This window comes from Perognathus longimembris, chromosome 2 (assembly GCF_023159225.1).
Source record: "Perognathus longimembris pacificus isolate PPM17 chromosome 2, ASM2315922v1, whole genome shotgun sequence".
Taxonomy (NCBI): Eukaryota; Metazoa; Chordata; class Mammalia; order Rodentia; family Heteromyidae; genus Perognathus; species Perognathus longimembris.
The window spans coordinates 127,515,245-127,536,574 of record NC_063162.1 but is presented as its reverse complement, the minus strand read 5'-3'; the positions used below and the strand labels follow the sequence as shown (position 1 = coordinate 127,536,574).

Sequence of the window (21,330 nt, the reverse complement as noted above, 5' to 3'; positions counted from 1 at the left end):
CAGAAGCGGTGCTGTGGCTCAAGTGGCAGAGTGCTAGCCTTGAGCGGGAAGAAGCCAGGGACAGTGCTCAGGCCCTGAGTCCAAGCGCCCAGGACTGGCCAAAAAAAAAAAAATAAATAAAAAATAAAAGGGGGATTGTTTCAAGCTTGAATCAGGTAAACACTTCCAACTTTCTACTAGATGTGTTAAATTTGTGCTTATTTCAAAGACTTTCAATATTCTCCAAACTTATATAACAGAAAGCATTTCAATACTTAATCAGATGAAAAATGAGAAAAACACATGCTTACTTCTTTTTATAATCATTGGAAAACAATATGGCTAAATATAGACAGTTAATTCTTACAAACCTGAATGAAGTCAAATATGGTAAGAGGCAGAAGGTCATCCAAAATTGCTATATCTTTGGAGAATCTATTGAGAATCCCACCTATAAGCAAAGAAAATTCCTCAAAAACCAAGTGATATAAAAGACATACCAATACAGTTAGTGATAAATCTGGATCACAGCAGAAGCATTCAGATCTCAAATAAGAATTAGGTAATCAGATAAATAAGGAATCTGGGGCTAGGAATATGGCCTAGTGGCAAGAGTGCTTGCCTCTTATACATGAAGCCCTAGGTTCGATTCCTCAGCATCACGTGTATAGAAAGGGCCAGAAGTGGCGCTGTGGCTCAAGTGGCAGAGTGCTAGCCTTGAGCAAAAAGAGCCAGGGATATTGCTCAGGCCCTGAGTCCAAGGCCCAGGACTGGCAAAAAAAAAAAAAAAAAAAGAATCTGAAAATTTTCATTTTATCCAAGACTGTCAGTAGCTGTGTGTTCATGGTACTCTCTCTTATTTTGTACTTTTATAAAAATACACATTCTTGTAAGATTCAGGTAAAATACCAATGCTTTCAAGCACTAATGTTTTTAAGGAGCTCTTTTGTGGGTGCTAATAGAATGGCTGCTCATGCTACTATATGCATGAGTTCATGGTATACTATTCAGCCTCACTTGTGCAACCTTAAGCCTAAAGATAATTTTCTATACAGGCTGTCATTGTTTCCTTTATGTCCATGTTCCATCCCAAGCCACTCTCTCTCTCTCTCCTCTGACTTCTATGCACAATTTGTGGCTGCCCTCCCTCCCAGAATGTCCAAGGTGTGAACCTCCTTTACTACAGTCTCTTTCTACCCATTTCACTAGCAATCTAAGCTTCTACCTTCATTCCATATTCTAGACTTACACTGGAAGTCTGATCATTTGTTTTTTTGATGGAAAAACAAAACCAAAACCCTAGTCTCATGTGGAATGTTTCCTATGAGCCAGGTGCCATACTCTTTGCCCTCGAGGAATTTATTGTCTAGAGAGGAGTCCAACAAACAACTAGATAAAATGTAACATAATACCATAAAAGTGATAGTAAAACAAAACCTTACCACTCTCCCACTATCAGCTTCAGAATAAAGTCCATAATATTGGGATTAATATTTAATGCTTTCCATGCTTTGACCTTAACTTGCCTAAGTCATACCAGCTTCTTCTATTCAAATGTCTTTTCTCCTGTGGTTCCCTTTTCCTGACAGCCGTTTCCCCTCCTCACTTTAACGACCTTCCCAAATCTGTTTCTTTCTTCACTGGCCTAACTCAAATGCCTCCAACAGGAAAGCATTGGTTTTGCTGTGACTGGAATTAGTGGCTTTCTCTTGTGATGTTATGTGTGCTATATATTATATTTGTTTGTGTATGTATGCATCTTATATCTTTTTCTAGATTGTAAATAGCTAGATTTCAATGGGGTTGTTCACATTTACTTTATAACACATACAGGGCTATGCAAAAGGCCTTGTGCAAGAAATGACATGTTTATCGATCAGTATATTATTTAGCATATTCACTAAACATATTTGTATATCTTTTTACAACCCTAAAAGTGTAAAGTTCACTTTGGTTAAACACTTGACATATGCAGGGTGTTAGTGACTCATGCTTGTAATCCTAGCTTCTCAGAAGACTGAAATCTGAGGAACAACAAGGTGACCCCAAGGAGGCTAGACAAAACATCTGCAAAGAGAAGGACAAGTGACCCGGAAGACACTGCCGCAGTCCCACTAGCATCGTGTGAGTTCCTCTATTTGGCCACTGTAGAATTATCAGCTATCCCTAGTTGCATGTAGGTCTAGGAAAGCCCCCTCCACTCATAACGAGACTAACATAGGGAAGATGCAAAAGCCAGTACCACTGCCAGCCAACAAAAGAGCAGCGCTTTCATCAATAGGTAAACAGTTTCATTCTGTATACCAAGTCAAGTACCTGTTTTCAGTGTGTTGAGGGTTGACATGGGTGCTTGAAGAACAGAACGTAACATTTTGTGGTGTAAAATTTTTGACACCGTGATCAGTGTGTGTACCAGTGGCAAACCTCTGAAGATTCCCAGAGCAAATAAACTGTCGGCCACTCCCACATAAATGTAAAAAATGTAATAGAAGCTGGTGTTGGTGATAATCACAGCATAGCTGTTGTTTGTACTTTTAGTGCTGTTTCTATCATCTTGAGGAGGGCTGCTGGAAAACAAAAGGGAAAGTGTTATTTGCCAACACAACTTATCCACTGAAATTACAATAGATACAAGCAACACTAACTTGGAATCTAAAGAAATGCAACCTATTGTTTCTTAAGTTTGTGCCCTTGGTCTCAAAGAATTTCCCATGCCAAGAAAATTGGTTAAGTTTCTCACCAGTGAAAGAGATATATCTGAATCTTACAGATCAAAATACTATGAGTAAAATATGCATACATTATGTTGTTTCACATATTTTATTACAGTTCATGGAAACTGAACACAACTAATCACTTCAGAAATGAGAAAAGCCTGTAGGATCTGTATATGTTCACAATTTAAGCAAAATAAAAGTGGCCCTCTGGACCAATAGATTCAACCAGTACTGGACTTAAAAGACTTTTTAAAAAATTGTGCCAGTATTGAACATGAGCAGACTTTTTGGCCATTATTTCCTAAACAATCCATTTATATTATAGTGGATATTGTAAGCAATCTAGAGATGATGCATGTATATGAGAAGATATTTATGTTATATGCAAATTTTACCCTATTTTACATAAGGGACATTTGGGGATCTATGGGTTCAAGAACCCTAGATTGCCATCTTTGCAAAAAACCAAAGATGTAGTAATACTAGGACAAAATGAAAAATATTACATATGGCAACATTTTATAAGACTCCAGTAATCTACAGAAAAATAACCCAAACCAAAATAAAGCAAGGAATACTCACTTTTTAAGTAACCACAGCACAACCAAAGAAGCAGCTACCTGGAAAGGAACAATACACAGGTTCTTTCTTTTTTCTAACATTTTACCTACCCCTCCCATGGCCAGTTCTAAATTCAAAATGACCAACATTAAAGAACACAAACTTCATTTTCTTTGTTTTTTGGAGGGTTCATCAGCTGCAATAACTATTCTAAGCAACATTATTTGTGGTAAGAACACATTAAGTTTATGGAATTCAATTGTTACTGAAGTAATTATTTTGCCAATTCTCTCATGCAACAGGACTATTTGTTGAAACTTACAGGACAGCTAAAACCATAGCTTAATGTTTTACATAATAAACTTTGGTTTTAGAGAAGAAACTAATCTCAGTCTGCTGATATAATTAATTTCTTTGGTTGTTACAAATAATTTCATCTGCTGTGCAATGATTAGGAACACTAATACCTGTGAGGCCAAATAATTACTGAGAAAGATGAGATTAATGTTTATGAAAGCGAATTACAAGTTTTAACAATGTGAAAATTCACAACTTTTGAGTAAAGATAAGGCACATTCAGATTAAAATAAATTATTGGCATTAGAGCTACTTAGAATTTAGATCTTTTCTCATTGACATTTGGCTGAGGAAGAAATGGTCCAACTCATATGTAAACAAACAAAAATACTTTTAAATATCTGTTTTCATAAACTTTCCAATAATTAATTATTAAAAACTATACTTAAGAAAATAATTGTAACTCATATTAATTAATTCATTTTGTGCTCTATTCTATTTCAATTGGCATTCCCTTCTTATAAACCTGTGAAGAAATTTAATATTTTATTCATAGCAGCCTTATTGTAGTAGGCTGAAATGACTCCAATATTATACAATTACACCAATAATAATTTTACCACAGAATGAAATAGGAAAGGCAAGCAATTATGAGTAAAATGACTTCTAAAATAACACAAAATAAAAATAATAGGGGAAATATATTCATACTTAATAAAAGTAGCTGCAATTCTTTTTCACATTTGAGTTTACCTTAAATATTTAACAATACCACATTTTAAAATTTACAGATAAAATAGCATTAAATAAAAAATTACATTGGCAAACACTATACTTTATTTTTATTTATTTTTTTATGTTTTTATTTATTGTCAAAGTGATGTACAGAGAGGTTACAGTTTCATACATTAGGCCCTGGGTACATTTCTTGTACTGTTTGTTACCTCCTTCCTCATTCCCCCCTCCCCCCTCCCTCTCTCCCTCTTCCCCCATGAGTTGTTCAGTTGGTTTATACCAAATGGTTTTGCAAGTATTGCTTTTGGAGTTGTTTGTCTTTTTATCCTTTGTTTCTCGATGTTGATGTGCCCTTTCACTTCCCTAGTTCTAATGCCAGTATATACAGTATCCAGTGTTCTCAGTGATAGTGGGGGTACAACCACAGGAAGGGGATACAAGAAGATCATCAACAATAGAAGCTACAGTTTCACATGGCATGTTGAAAGTAATTACAACAGTAATACTTTAAAGGCATGTATGTTTTAACTAAACTTATGAGATGTGAGTACAATGGTGCAAAATCAAATGGTATTATTCTTGGTTTTCCTATGTTTCTTCATTGCATGTTATATGCAATGAAGCCTCCATGGACTATCTGAATAAAAGAAAATCTGTTTCCTTGTACTTCAAATAAGTTGAAAACAACAAGTCTGGCAAGGTGTTGGTCTTTTCAAAAGTCTTTATTCTCCTACGATTGTCTTCCTAATTCTTAACATTAATCAAATTACTTGAGATCTTAGATAAAGGTATATGTTCTGAGTCATTCTTTGATTATTATATTCCACATTGGTTCCAATTAAAGGAGTGTCAATTACACTGGTGCTGCCAACATTCTTTGAGTATGAGTACATGTCAGAAATAAATAATTATACTATTTACTAATGGAACAGTAATCAAAACAGTGTGCCAGAGAACTAGCCTAAACTTACTTCCTGGCTCCCTCTGTCTACATGAAACTACCAACCCAAATTAAAGCATTATCAAGGAATTAAAGAATTATCAAGGTTATCAAGAATTATCAAGAATTAAAGCATTATCAAGGACTTCAGGTAATGACTTTAGTAACAAATTTTGGGGGCCTATAGAAACAAATGCTTTCATTTCATTCCCAGATGTGCAGTGGTTATAAAGTTCATGTAATTTTTATTAGACTGACAACTCTAGATGATAAAGAAGGAGAAGCGCAAAAGCATTCATTTCTCAAGGTATGAACATCATTGTACATCACACAGAACACAGTATACTTCTGATTCGATTTCAATTTTGAAGACATGATTTTGCTATGTAGGCTGGCCCAGAACTTGCTATCCCCCTACCACAACCTCCCAAGTCCTGAGATTACAGACATGTACCACCATGCCTGGTTAAAACACAGTGTGCTTCAATACATAGATTTCAATAATCCATAAGTTAAATCATGTCCTAAAATAAATAAGTAAGGTACCTTAACAGTATTACTATCAACCAACAGCAGAAGAGGAATTATAGAATATGACATCTCCATTTTATTAATAATATAATGCTATTCAGATATTCCTCATTAACCAGCAAAAAGGAAGTCCCGAAAGAACAGGATCTAGCAATATTCTAACACAGTTTTTAAAGCCAGAGAATGAAGCAATAACAGGATCTTCAAATGTTCCACTCAATGACACCCTCTAGTTGTGAAAGAACCAGTATAACTCCATCTAACCTACTATTTGCATTTTCTTCGTCTAGTCCATGATGCAGTGCCAAACAGGGTTGCTAAAAATACCATCACTACAGAAATGTTATAGTATATTTGTGTTAATATCTAAAGACTTATAGAAGATAAAACTCTGTTTTATACAAAAAAGGTAGTTTTTATACAAAAGGTAGTTGAATTCACTTTTCAAAATGACAGGTGATAACAAATTTAATAGATGTTTTTTCTGTTTGGACCATTGTATTTCACACTGAGAAAGGGAAGGATGCTAAACCCATCCTGTAGAACCATGAATCTAAATACAAATAGAAAGCTTATTAAAATTAAAAATATATAATTCACTTCCATGGAGGAAAAATGTATCATAACATTTCATTAGGTTTTCTGATCATAAGAAGAAGACCCTAAATGGATTTTTTCTGAATAATTACTTATTTATTGTCAAAGTGATGTACAGAGGGGTTACAGTTTCATACATAAGACAGTGGGTATATTTCTTGTATAATTTGTTAAAAGAACTAAACTAACATCCTGTATTAACTCTTGATCTATGTCATGAAGTAATGATGAACTGTTCCATTAATATTGAGAAATAGAGCACTCTGTTTTTAATAAAGAAGCTCAGTCTCAAAGAAAAACCATCTGAGTTTTGATTCAAAGAAAACAACAGAATTGTGAATACTGGTGAATAAATTATTCAGTGAATAATTGTGTACATAACTTAAAAATGAGTACTTTCTATTATTACTATGTTTTGTTCTTCAAATTTTTGAAACTACTTGATGGACAGTGCCTATAAGATATTGAAACCAAAAGGCTTATCATTGGATAAATTATTTCTTGCCCTCAAAATGGCAGGATCTATCGTTTTTGTCCATTCAAAAGGTATTTTTGCAATATCTATGAGTATTCAAATAATGAAAGGTAGTTAGATAACATGTACGCCCTCTTTCCTGATTTAGCTTCTTGCTTGTTGATAAAGGATGATTGTCCTCTCCTTAAGTGAAATAATACCATACTTAGGTGTAGCAACTCAACACTTAATAAAAGAGTTGTAGATCACTCTGAAAAGGATGTAAGTTCAGTTTTATGGAGCATCATGGGAAAAAGGCCTTACAAATGAACAGAAACCACCCCCAAATTCAGACTCTATTTTCTTATAGAACTCGAAGATGATAACATGATATGATTTTTCAACACAGAAGATTCACACGTAATATGATCTTTCAATTAACAATGTTAAAGGGATTATTAAGAGTAAATGTGTTTTAGGCTGGGTTTCATTCATATTAACGTTAATCATTCAGATGACTTGTAGTGATTAATGAGTTAAATTTTAAAATACATTTCAATACAACATGTATTACTCATGTGTATGTATCTTATCATTCAAACTTATATTTTCATTAAACTGTAAGGGAAATTATTGAAATTTTCATTATATCATTGTTATGGACCTGTTAATCTACAAATACTTGAACTTTATAAAGATATGAAATTAAGGATATTGATGATAATGACAATTAGCAATACTAATTACTAATACTGATACAATTAGCAACACTGTAATTAAATGCCTCATTAAGTGCCTAGTAATCCCAATGTTTCTTTACCCATCTATCTGTTAATATTTCAATCACATTTTTTTTTTTTTTTTTGCTAGTCCTGGGCCTTGGACTCAGGGCCTGAGCACTGTCCCTGGCTTCTTTTTGCTCAAGGCTAGCACTCTGCCACTTGAGCCACAGCGCCACTTCTGGCCATTTTCTATATATGTGGTGCTGGGGAATCGATCCCAGGTCTTCATGTATACAAGTCAAGCTCTCTTGCCACTAGGCCATATTCCTAGCCCTTCAATCACATTTTGTAGATGAGGAAATTCATTCTCAGAGTAGTTAACTACTGTTTTCAGTGTCTTAAGGTAAGGCAGAGTGAGAAGAGTCACACCTAAGACAGTCTTTTAAAATCTAAACTAACAAACAAAAACAGTAGTGTTGAAACAGGAGGCATGGCTGGAGTAGTTGACCCTTAGTCATAGTGAGAATGTGGGGACCTGAGTTCATACCAAGCACCAGCACAAAACAAAATAAAGTTGTACTTGCAATATGGTAAACAACAGAGGCATAAAGAAGAAACACAATGACGGCACTAAAAAACAACAAAATGTGTATAAGCAAGGGGTGATCTGAATTCTGAAAGGGTTCTTTAAAATTGTTTCCAACACACTAAAAAATTTATTTTTCTCATTTTGTGAAGGAAGAGTCATTTAGAAAGTAACTGCTTGCATATTAAAAATGCTATTCATAGTTAAGTGAACTGAGGACTCAGTGAAAAGTTATTTTCAATGTTTAATTTCAATTTATATAAAAATCATCTACTTTGAGTATTTTAATCACTCACAATGGAATTCTATGCCTCTCAGAAAGAATGACATTGCCCCATTTGTAAGGAAATGGAAAGACTTGGAAAAAAATCATCCTAAGAGAAGTGAGCCAGACTTAAAGAAACATAGACTCTATGGTTTCTCTCATCAGGAATAATTAGTACAAGCCTATGATAATCCTAGTTCACAATAGCTCAATAGCTATGTCCATATGAGCACATAAGATGATGCTAAGCAAAATGAACTCCAAGTTATGGAAACAAGTGGTTTATTGTTGTTGGTGGTATTTTCAATGTGCTATGTGAAATTATACCCTTTTCTTTTGTCTTTCTTCTCCACGGTTTTACCCCTGATGTCACTGTAACTGACTTTGGTACCTTGGATATTGTATATACATGTATGGGAACTAGGGAAGGGAAGGGGAATCAAAATGGAGAGACAAAGGATAAAAGACAAACCAAATGCAACAGCAATACTTACAAAACTGTATGCTGTAAACCCACTGTACAACTCATGAGGGAGAGGGAAATGGGGAGGGGGAGGGGGGATGACGGAGGAGGTAACAAGTTGAATAAAAAATGTACTCACTGCCTTGCGTATGAAACTGTAACCCCTCTGCACGGCACTTTGACAATAAATAAATTTAAAAATTAAAAAAAAGTAAAATATCAACAGCAATTCCAATTGCTAATTTCCAGAAGCTAAAAACCATACCACACACATACTCACACAAAGAGATTTGTATGTGTGTGGGTATATATGAATGTTCCAAACTAGTCTTAATTTTAACATTAAGTAGCAGTAATGTTTAACAACCAACTATTCTTACCTCAATGAGAAAAATAATTATGCTCCAAATTAGCACAAAAATCAAGTTCTTGTGGATAGTGATGTATCGAAGATATGTATTCCACGTAGTAACTGTTGGTATGCTCTCTACATCATCAAAAAAACACTCCTGGAAAAAAATCATAGTTATCACAATGAAACAATAGCATTCCATGGTGTTATTCTAGTTTTATTTTAAAGGTATCAATGTAAAGGAATATTATTTTGAAGCTAAGTGAATTTTAATAAATGGCTATCAGTATGAATGCCACATATGATGCCACTTTATAGCCAGATGATGTTCATTGGAGCAACACAATTTAGGGGGAAAAAAAAGAGATACTATAACGCTCAAAAATTCTAAAAATAGGGGCTGGGGATATAGCCTAGTGGCAAGAGTGCCTGCCTCAGATACACGAGGCCCTAGGTTCGATTCCCCAGCACCACATATACAGAAAACGGCCAGAAGCGGCGCTGTGGTTCAAGTGGCAGAGTGCTAGCCTTGAGCGGGAAGAAGCCAGGGACAGTGCTCAGGCCCTGAGTCCAAGGCCCAGGACTGGCAAAAAAAAAAAAAAAAAAAAAAAAAAATTCTAAAAATATACAGTGGGTTGTACAATTGTATTATTGTAGGCATGTTTAGCATTGTCATGGAATAGTGTTCTTCCTCTGATCAAATCAATGATATCAAATTAATGGCCCTATGAAATGGGAATAAAGCTCCATTGTTAGAAGGAGCAATTTGGGAGCAATACAGGCTTGTCTTTGAATCCAAACTCCATCACTGACATCCTCGGAGATGCTTGAACTAAGTTTTTTTTTTTTTTTTTGGCCAGTCCTGGGCCTTGGACTCAGGGCCTGAGCACTGTCCCTGGCTTCTTCCCGCTCAAGGCTAGCACTCTGCCACTTGAGCCACAGCGCCGCTTCTGGCCGTTTTCTGTATATGTGGTGCTGGGGAATCAAACCTAGGGCCTCGTGTATCCGAGGCAGGCACTCTTGCCACTAGGCTATATCCCCAGCCCCTTGAACTAAGTTTTTTAACTTCTCTGTGGTATAGTTTCCTTACCTGTGGATGACAGCGATATCATCCACATAGCAGTGGGGCCTAAGCTATATGCTGCCAGGAAGTACAAACAATCAACAAATATTAATTATTCATTCTTTGCAACTAGATATACAGGCTCAGAATTGAGATGTTTACTTAGATGTACCAAACCACACGATGAATTATTCTTTAAGAAATCTTTTTTAAATTATAGGAGTACTGAAAGTATGGGTGTTGGGGATCACCTAGTCCTTCACTTCACAAAGGAGAAACTCTAGCCTAGAGATTGAATGACTTGTGATGCTGCTTTTACATAACTGATGCTATTAAATATGTTAATCTATTGCAACTCTTTCCATAGTAAACTATCCAAAGGCATGAAAATTACCTAGTAAAATACAATTACCAGGTTCCTAGGGCTCAGATCTGTAATCTTAGTTACTTAGGAAGCTGAGACCTATAGGATCACAGCTTAAAGCAAGCTCAAGTAGAAAAGTCCTTGAAACTCTATCTCTGAAATACCCAGCTAAATGCTAAGGTGGAAGCTTGACTCAAGTGATAGAGCACCTGGAGGCCCTGAATTCAAACTCAAATACCAAATAGACAACAATCAACCACAACACTTCTGTTTTATATTGCTTTCTGTTTAAGGATTAATCACTTTGCTTTTTAAACCAATGTGTCAGTCTTTTCAGTCTGAAGATTGACACTAGAATACGTTGGATTTCATACATCTTCTTTTAAAGAAGTTTTTCCAGAAACCCAAAGTATAAATTCAAATCAAATTCAAAAGATCTGAAATCCCACACTAATTAAACTCAAGATTTATATAAGAAACAACATATGATTCCTGTTTTTTATAGTCTACTTCTAAATAGAAATAGTTCTTGTGTGTACATAACCGAAACTATTTATATATTTACTTTAAGTATAAAAGCCCAAGTGGAAATGTTTATATAAAACATAAACCTTTTTGAGAAAAAATATTGAATATTTTTATTTTCTTTAAGTAATTGTACAAAGAGTTGCCATTAAACCAAGCCATAAACCGTGGATACAATGCCTCTTGATCCATTTCAGCCCTTTTTAACATTCTCTCACCCCTCCAGTTCCACACCTTCCCTTGTTTTTCTTAATTTTAAGGTTTGGATTTTGTAGGTCTTAAACATTATCCTAACCCCATGATATGAAGGGCGCATGCTCCATAGGACGTTGCATTCAATTTCAGTCTAGGAATTGGAGCAAAAACATTAATAATCAATACATACCTTTAAATCTTCTTCATTAATTTCTTCACTAATATCTACACCACTCTCTTGAGATAAGCGTCTTGAATATATGTCCATCTCAGTTAAGCTTGCCTGAGGAGCCAGGGACATTTTTCGTGTAGATGCTGTGGTCCTCCGGTGAATGCTCTGGCCCTGGCTAGCTGAGTGTGTCATCAAGTTCAGAACAGACTGTCTCCTCCGACCTTGAAATGTAGGGCCCGTGTTGATCATGTTGCTGCGAGGTAAGTTCCCCTCTCCCTGCTCAGAATCTGGAACCAGGGACAACCTTCTTGCTAAGGACTCATCAGAATCCCCTTCAATGCCATTCATCTGTAACGGAGGCTTCTGTGCAATTGAAAATTTCCTTGCAGAGTTGATTGAATTGAGGATAGAGTTCTTCCTTTTTTCTCCGAATTCTCCAGTCTGTTTAAAAGATTGTTTTCTGGATTCGTTCCAGGAGGCAGAGACATCTCCTTCTAAGGAGAAACGGCGTAAGGTCTCAGTTAGGATTGAATTTCTTCTTTCCACGCTAAATTGGTCGAAAGAATCAAATCCCATGAGTTTTGAACTAAAGTCCGGACGTAGGTTTTGGAGTTCAGAAAATGTCCCATAAAAATAGCTGCTACCCTCATGTAAAATTAATATTTTGTCAGCTTTCTTTAAATGTTCCATTTTAGAAGTGACCAAAATCCTAGTTTTGTTAGCCATCAATTTACAGACACAGCTTTAAGAATATAAAAAGATATACATAAGATATCAATTTCATAAATATTTTATTATAAAATATATGTCATCTTAACAATGTTTCATCATATAAAAATCTCTATCAAACCATTCTGTTATTGAACTTAAAGTGATTCTAATAGTAAATACTTCATAATAATGAATCTGATGCTTCTTAAATTCTTACAGCATGATATAGCATGCAATATGGTAACATTGAATGGTAACAGACCCAGAAGAAATCAAATGTTGATATTCAGTAGTGTCTTATTTTCATCTACATTTTGAGTCTAGTTTATTTCCCTAGAAAATGGGGAAAATTTGAGACCATTTTCAATGTCATCTGACCTTCAAGGTCTACATCTCCACATATCCTCAAAATGTCAGAGATATTTTGTTCTTTAAATTTTTAATTGACTTCCTCTTATATTTCATGTTGAGCATGTTAATTAAGACTATTAAGATTGATTTGGAAGCTCCTGAAGGAAAATGAGAACTGGAACAAATTTGAATGGAGATTGTATTGGTGGAAGTTGGCAAGCCATTCCAGTCACTGGGATGAGATAACTGGGATTTGTGACTGGAGAAATTATTCCAATGTGCATACACACACACACACACACACACACACACACACACACACACACACACATACACACACTGAAAATAACAAGCAAAATAAAGGCACGAAATTCTACGATAGGGAGCAATAGTGCCTGGACAGATGTTCTCCTTGGCTTTATATTTTAGTGTAGTAAAATTAAGGACTAAATATCTTAGTATCTTGTAAAAGAAAGCAAGCAAAGTATTACAATATTTTACATCTCTTGAGGATGCATAAAATTAAAACCTGAACTAAAGCAAAAATTTGAATTCTAGGAAATAATGCTTCTAAGAGTAATGATACCATTTTGAACATACATGTATATCCTTATTCATTAAAATTACTTCTAGTAGAGTGCAACAGCTACTCCCCTAAATCACTTTGAAAGTTTGAAATCAATTCAAATAACTACTGCTTTGGAGGACTTCACATTATAAGCCCTGAGAGCTATGTAACTGAGATCTAAGGAAATATTGAGGTGGGTACTTAGTTTGGATACTCACTATTAAACCACTAAACCATTCTGCTGTGTTCCTCCTTTAGTAGCTTACCATATAATAAAGAGTGAATAAAATACTCTGCCAACTAAAGCAAATAAAAAATAGGTATAATAACCAATAAAAATAATAAAAGATTTGTCACAGGCAATAATACTGTACACACAGACATGATGGCTGCTCTAATACTACAGCATTGTAAGAAATATATTTACCAAATGGTGACCAGGAAAGATTTTAAGTGATCTTCAAATTTGGCTATGAAGATTAGAGCTAAGTACCATGTTGTATTTTACCATACAATAATGTGGGTACATATGCTCACAAGAGATAATATGTAGTCCATAATAATGTAGAGGTTATAGGAATTTTCTCCTGTCCTTTAACATGAGCATCATTATTTAAATAACATACCTTTCAAATATTTGTTTTTCAGTTAAAACATCTAGGTGTCCAAAAGGGGAGTCTAAGAGGTACAAATCAGCATCTTTGTACACTGCTCTAAAAATAAAATTGAAATTAAATTAGATTTTCCTCAACATCTCTCATTTCATTGAACACAGATGATGTTTTGAGACAGTCTACTACATGCATTCCTGGATATAACACTTCATAACACAAGGCAAAGTAACACTGTTAGAAACTTCTTCTTTCATGCATGACTTTAATAGTGTAGATTATATCAAAGAAAGGTTATTGAGACAAGTCATGAGTGATTTTTATGGCTTTTAATAACACTTTAAAAAACAACACTAAAACAACTGCTATAAAAGCTTTGTTGACTCTAAGCAGAAATGAGTACATGTTACAGACTGACCTGCACGATATGATAGAATTTAAAATAGCATATTAGACAACAACAAAAGTGATATTGTTTATTTAGAGGCAGGAATCATATGCTGAAAATACTATAAAGTCACTGCCCTTCCACAAGCTTCCATTTTGCTGAGAAAACAATGAAAATACACTATTTCAATGGCAAAATGTCAAAGACAACAAACAAATGGAAGGACTTAGATCAATATTTTAGTCATTTTCAAAGTGTTAACTACAATCACCAAACTGATAGCAGTAGTCATGGATTTAGAATTGATACTTCATTTTGCTCCTTATTGTCTGTCTCTATACCTCTTACATAAAGTCTCAAAAAAAGAGGGAAAGGATAAATAATTGACAATAAAATGTGTATGTATATTATATTACCTTTTAACCTTAAAAAATAAAATTTTACAAGTAAAAAACTCCAAGTTGATTTAAAATAATCATGAGATAATCTCATCAAAACATTTAAATGCTTCAGATATGATTGTTAATAACTGCCTCTAGTCCAACTGAAGTTTAAAGTAAAATTAAAATCTAAAAGAAACTTGATGTTGTAAATTACTTTGAAGACAACATGGGAGGGCAAAGGACTCCATCAAAATAGAACTTCAAGGTCTTTCTTTGTCTACATGATGTGCTGTTTCTTTGCTATGGTTTCAATATAGTTTCTCCAAATCTCATATTGGAGCTTCCTCTCCAATGTGAGGTATTGAGCAGAAACATAATTCAACTATAGTGTTTAGAGATGAGATCTGTGAAAGGACCTAAGATTAGATAAGCATCAAGACTGAGTCCCTATAATGGGATTCTAATGGCTTTACGAAAAATGAGAGAAACACAGAGGGCAGGGAGTATTACACACACGTGCACGTGCGCAGAAGCACACACACACACACATTTCCTCTTTCTTAACAGGGGATTTACAGTACTGTCTTAGGACTCTGACAAGTCTTCTTAACTTACATCAGAATTGTGGGTCAAAAGAAACCTCTTTTCTTTACAATTTACCTAGTCTGTGTATTATTAGTAACAGAAAAAAATAAAACTAAGCATATTCTATGTCTATGAACACAGTTTCTCAAGTGATTACAAATTATATTCTTATAATAGTCAGTAACAATTCTGAAAACAAGAACAAAGTTTGCAATAAGAACAAATCTTAAACTGGTAAATACAAAGGTTATGTTGAATGTCTAGAAGCCAAATGCTAAACCTTACCTGCATATAAAATGGAATGCTGAAGGTAAGGCTCTAGTTCAAGATTGTTCATTGATTTGCTCATTCACTTACAATTTTTTAAATATATTATTTCACAGTATAATGTCAAGATCAAGGCACAGATTAATACAGAGTCAAGATGACCTGGCTCACATGCTGACTACTTTTTTTCTGTGTGGCTTTCTACTCTTTCCCTGTGTGACTGTTGGCAAGTTAATGTCCACCATCCTCTATTACCTCCTGAAATTCTTTCTTCGCAAAGTCGTATTGAAAATTGAGATCACAAACACATACACACACGCATGCATACACACACATGCACACACATGCATGCACACACACAGACACACACCACATACAGGTTTCCTTTTTTGTCATGGGATGATTTATGAATCTTTACAAATTCTTAATACTACATCATTGACTATGGCTCTCAGTCACTAGCCATAAGATTCTCCCACAAAATTTTCAACTCCTGAAACAGAATATAAGGCAGTAGTAGAGAAATGTGTCTAATACTTTCCATACATGGTATTTACATTAAATTTTTATTGACCCAATCATCAAATATTCACCTTGCCAAAGAAATCCTTGCTCGTTGACCTCCACTCAGTGTGATTCCACCTTCTCCAAGAACTATGCTGTCTTTCTCTGCAAACTTTGAGATATCCTATTACCAAAAGCAGAAAATTAAAGAGGTGTTCATTGTTCATTGAATCTGTAAAAGGCATCTTCTTTCAAATGCAGTTGGATATCAGACCGTTGCTTTATCCATAGCTAAAATTTTAAATATTTCATCTCAATTTTTAAATAAAATTCACTTAGTTGATTACAAAAACAGTGCTAAGTTCTTAGAAGTAAAATTTTATTTCATTTTATAATATTGTTCCTGGTCATTAATAACAATTGAACAGAAAAGTAAAATACAGACGTTTTGTGAGTATATTAATATATGTGTAGATTAGCCATAGGCCCATTATACAAACCCAATTGCTATTAGTATGCTAAAGTTCACTTACCTCCAATTAACTCTTTAAAGGAAAAATGCAAATGAAATTTCACTATATTTATTTTCTTAAGAAAGGATAAATGTATGTTTAGCCAAATTTTTCCTTTAGAATCCTAGATACATATTTTTAAATGTCATATCATGAAAATTCACAAAATAACAGGTATTTAATAAATTTTAACAATTCAAGTATAATATTTTAAATTCTAAAACAAAACTTTAACAAAGTAGGAAACACATATCGCTCAAGCTTTCTAAACAGTGACAATCACTACTAAAGGACCAGCCATGTTGCTGGTAATATTATTTTTATTAGTTATCAGAAATAATATTAAAAATTTTTCCTTTTACTTTCTTGTGGTATATTTGAAATGTCTGTCTTTCTGTAAAAAGCTAGACATGTTTTTATTTAATATATATTATATGTTTTCAGCTTATGAATGTTTTAGTGTTGAACTTTTGTCTTAGCAAAAGAATTAATGATGCTGTGATTTGCTTTGAGCACCATGTTTTAATACTAGTGGTAGTAGTTAAATTTAATTTATTTAAAAATAAAAACTCTATAGAGTTTAAAGCTGCACATTTTGTTTCTGTTTTATGAACTAATAAAAACATGTTTAATTTGTGAATGAAGAGAGAGAATGAGAGAGAGAAAGAGAGAGAACATGTATTTTAACAATGGCCAGAGGGAAAAAGATGCCCTGTTTAAAGCTTTGTCTCTACCTTCTACTAAGGACAATAGACTAGGACAGAAGCATAGTATCTTCCTTTGACAGCTGTAAATACTTGAAGTGACTTGATGCCTGATAGAATATTAGTCCATAATGTATTCTACCGCACTGCTGACTCCTGCAATTTACTAATGAAGATGTCCCAGTGATCTGAACATGGTATTCCTTTCCATTTGGCCTTGAGTAGAATGTTTACTCAATGGGGTTATATGCCCCATTTTCTCATTAGAGTAAATATAGATGCTTAAGGGCTAATGGCATAGACTTTACTAGTGTGTTATTACAAGGAATGCACAAGGGACCATGCAAAGATAAGCACTGTACTTAGAATCAAATGCCCTAGTTCAAGGCACAGGTCTTCATGACCTTGATAGATGTACTGCTATTGGAACTGCTATGCATGTGGCCATGTGCTATTAAACTAAAAGTCAAGTTTTTGGAGGTGAGAAAAGGGGTGGGGCATAGGAATGGAAGAAGGAAGGCAGTCATTATAGTCAATGTACATTTTGTAAAGACTGAACTATGTTAACATGAGAGTGGGGACAGGAGTTGGGAATAAGAACAAATGAAGAGGTGACATTGACCAAGAAACATTGTATTCATAACCTGACTTATGAAATTGTAACCCCTTTGAACAATAACAACAATAATAATGGTAAAAATATAATTTACAAAAGAGTTTTATAGGTTTCAAGGTTTTCCTCATTTGTTATAACTAAAACGTGCCTATAAATCTACAAGTAAACATACTGGATGGTAACAGACAAAAAAAATACACTTGGACATGATGCATTATGCAGTAAAATTCACAATGAGACCAAAGAAGAATATTCTTAGGAGAGTAACACAAAGGCTCAATAGCTACTATAGCCATATGATCATATAAAATGATTTTACCTAAATGAACTCCAATAAATAGAAACAGAGGTTTTATGTTATTTTGCTTCTTTTTTTCTCCTTTGATGTTGATTTTGATTTCTGAACTGCTTGTCTTATATGTAAGTTTATCTGTTTTGGGAGGATAATGGGGAGCACAGAAATGGTGGCATAAAGGGTGAACAAATACAGCAGTGATACTCACTGGACACTATGTTGAAAATGAACTATACAACTTGTGAGAGAGGGAGGTCAGGAGGGAGAAACTGGGAGAAAATTAGGGAAGAGGTGACACTGTTCAAAAAGAAATGTAATCATTAGCTAATTTATGTAACTGTGACCCATAATAACAATAAAAGAAAAATGATTCTTAAAAATGAAGTCAAAGTAGATATTATGTTCCCAAACAGAATATTGAATTGTTTGCTCACCTTCCTGAGTTAGCCATTTGATTTTATTTCATAACACTATGCTATGACATTTTATTGTTCATCTTAATACCTTATTATAAAAGAATTATGGGTGGGATAGAAGGTTACCTTGCTTTAAGGATTACCACATAATAGTTGGCTTGAAATTTCTACTAGACTACATTTTAACAGTAAAAACAAACATATTCAGTTAAATATATTCAAGACATATTATCTACATGTATGGAAATATCATAATGAAATGTATTTTGTGCAATTAATACATGCTAATAAATTTTAAACAACTATTTGCCCAAATTATGACATAAATATAAAAATTTAAAACTATATAAATGGAATGACTAAATAATGATCATTAATAACCATATGTATGTACAGGTACCATTCATTTAAATGAGGGAAAGTATATATCTCATTTATAAATCAAATACTGGATCTCATTTATATATCAAATCCTGAAGCGTGGAGTTTCTTATCAGAATGATGCTGAAAAAGATGAAGGGGAAAAAAATCTCAAAAGAATTTGTCTAGGTTCCTATCAATGCAGTTTAATAAAACAGGGATGTTTTTATGTGAATATTTCTGTCTATGGGGCTTGGGATATGACCTAGTGGCAAGAGTGCTTGCCCCGTATACATGAGGCCCTGGGTTCAATTCTCCAGCACCACATATATAGAAAATGGCCAGAAGTGGCGCTGTGACTCAAGTGGCAGAGTGCTAGCCTTGAGCAAAAAGAAGCCAGGGACAGTGCTAAGGCCCTGAGTCCGAGCCCCAGGACTGGCCAAAAAAAAAAGAAAGAAAGAAAGAAAGAATATTTCTGTCTAGAATAGATATTATTATCTTTCCTAAGTACAAATAAAAGATCCCTGCATCTGAAAGCTTTAATATTCTGAGCCACAGGCTCTTTTCTGGGCTGTAAATACCTGTGCAATGAGATATAGTTGTACATTTGGATAACTTTAATAAACACTGCAGAGATCATAACGGGAAGCCGCTGTTACTGAAATGACACATAACAGTGGTGGAACATGGAGGTAAATTTTGATTATTTGTAAAACAAATACACTAGTAATACCAATATCCTGCTATTAATGTGAGTACCTGTTCTGATTACCTAGTTTATTGTTCATTTGCAGATTTCTTCATTAGTGTTTGGCTTTCTCTATTTGATTTAACAGAAAGCACTCTGTTTAAACACTGTTAAACATTTATCTTTGCCGACTCTCACGGGCACTCAACTCTGGTAATATATTTATCTTTGAGGGTGTTGGTGTTCTGACATCACAGGAGATTGTCCCTTATGTGAATGCTGCAATCTAAAGAAAGTTATAATGCTTTGTGCTAACATAAGTTTTCATAAAGCCCATAAGAGCATGCGCTGCTCACAGAAACCTTATACCTGAGAATAAAGGCTGTTTCATACTATGAATTCCCTAGAATTCTTTTTGAGTTACCAATACAAAAGGTTGAAGGGGAAACTCATCCATTGGATTTAACGTAGTAGGTATGATTTGACCTCTTACAGAAAAATTAACTGCCGGATTTTTTAAATGAGACAAAAAACATAGTCATTGAATACAAAGTTTTGTGATCAATTATTTTTCTCATTGAAGGAGAGCTTAAATTTTGCTTTCAAATTATTCTTCATTACCATTTCAGTTTTTACTCAACTGCTCAACATAAAATTTAAAAAATCTAGTATATGAATCATTACTTCTCAGGTGTGGTCTCTGGGCCAATAACTAGCACCAGTTGGAGATCGTATCAAAATATGCAGCCCTGTGCTTACTCAGAAAATTCGGCCAGTGGCCAAGAATCTGCATATTAATCCATGATGTCAGTCCCTTCCAGAGTTTGAGCTGCTCATCAGAATACTTACTCTTTGGGGCTGACTTTTTTACAATATGCTAAGTTGAAAGGCAAAGAGCAATTTCAAAGGATTTTATGCACACAAAACCATGGGTTTGTTCAAGATAGTAAAACACTTGAAAATATTCAGATTAAAGACTAGTAGAGAGGGTCAAAGTAATATTTTGATGTGTGTAATAAAGATTAGTTTATTATTAAGGAGTGTATAACATACTCAATGGGATATGTGTCCTTTTTACATGTTTATCAATTTACTTATTTAAAAATAAGTTAAAGTTTACTAGCTAACATTATTCAACCAGATCAAAAACCCCAGAAGTTATTAAGGAAGAATTGCTAATAGAACAAGTATAACTGAATTGAGCACATAACAGACAACAATACAGGATATTATTATATTGAAAGAGAGGGACAGAGAGAGAACTTAAAAGAAAGGTTAGAGTGTTCGATTTAATGATCCTGGGTAATTTTGCAATATTTACAGAGTACATTTGAGTTCCTGTAACTTTGAAGATAGGAAAATACCATAAACTTATTTTATGGCTCACTTATCACTTTTAGAACAACCTTGACAATGCAGATGTTTGTGGTAAGAGAGGTGGTAAGAAGTTAGAGCTAAAGGAATATGAATATTAGGGTAATGTCATTCAATAAAGTATTTCTTTAACAGTAAATTATCAGATATTTAACACCAATGTTATTAATACTGAAAAATCACTAAATATTTATTGCACTAAATATTTGTGCTTCATGCACAGGAGTTGGACAGGAGGAGGTAGTTATGACAGGAGGCAAAAGGAAGCAATAGGGAGCCAAGGAAAAGAAAAAGGCAGGGTGTGTGAGAGAATATAAGAGTGCTAAGAATGTGTTGCAGGGCTGGGAATATGGCCTAGTGGCAAGAGAGCCTGCCTCGTATACATGAAGCCCTGGGTTCAATTCCCCAGTACCACATATATGGAAAACGGCCAGAAGTGGCGCTGTGGCTCAAGTGGCAGAGTGCTAGCCTTGAGCAAC

At 34.4% G+C, this 21,330-nt stretch overlaps 1 protein-coding gene across 1 annotated transcript in view; it reads right to left on the bottom strand.

The window, feature by feature from the left end:
- Cftr (CF transmembrane conductance regulator) overlaps positions 1–21,330 on the bottom strand; it is a 145,613-nt gene that overhangs the window by 54,057 nt on the left and 70,226 nt on the right. The window contains exons 12-18 of the mRNA XM_048337623.1: positions 15,976–16,070; positions 13,775–13,861; positions 11,537–12,260; positions 9,228–9,356; positions 3,279–3,316; positions 2,296–2,546; positions 351–430 (exon numbers count right to left, since the gene is read on the bottom strand). Of these exons, the coding sequence (XP_048193580.1) occupies positions 351–430; positions 2,296–2,546; positions 3,279–3,316; positions 9,228–9,356; positions 11,537–12,260; positions 13,775–13,861; positions 15,976–16,070 (1,404 nt within the window). The remainder of the gene's footprint in view (positions 1–350; positions 431–2,295; positions 2,547–3,278; positions 3,317–9,227; positions 9,357–11,536; positions 12,261–13,774; positions 13,862–15,975; positions 16,071–21,330) is intronic.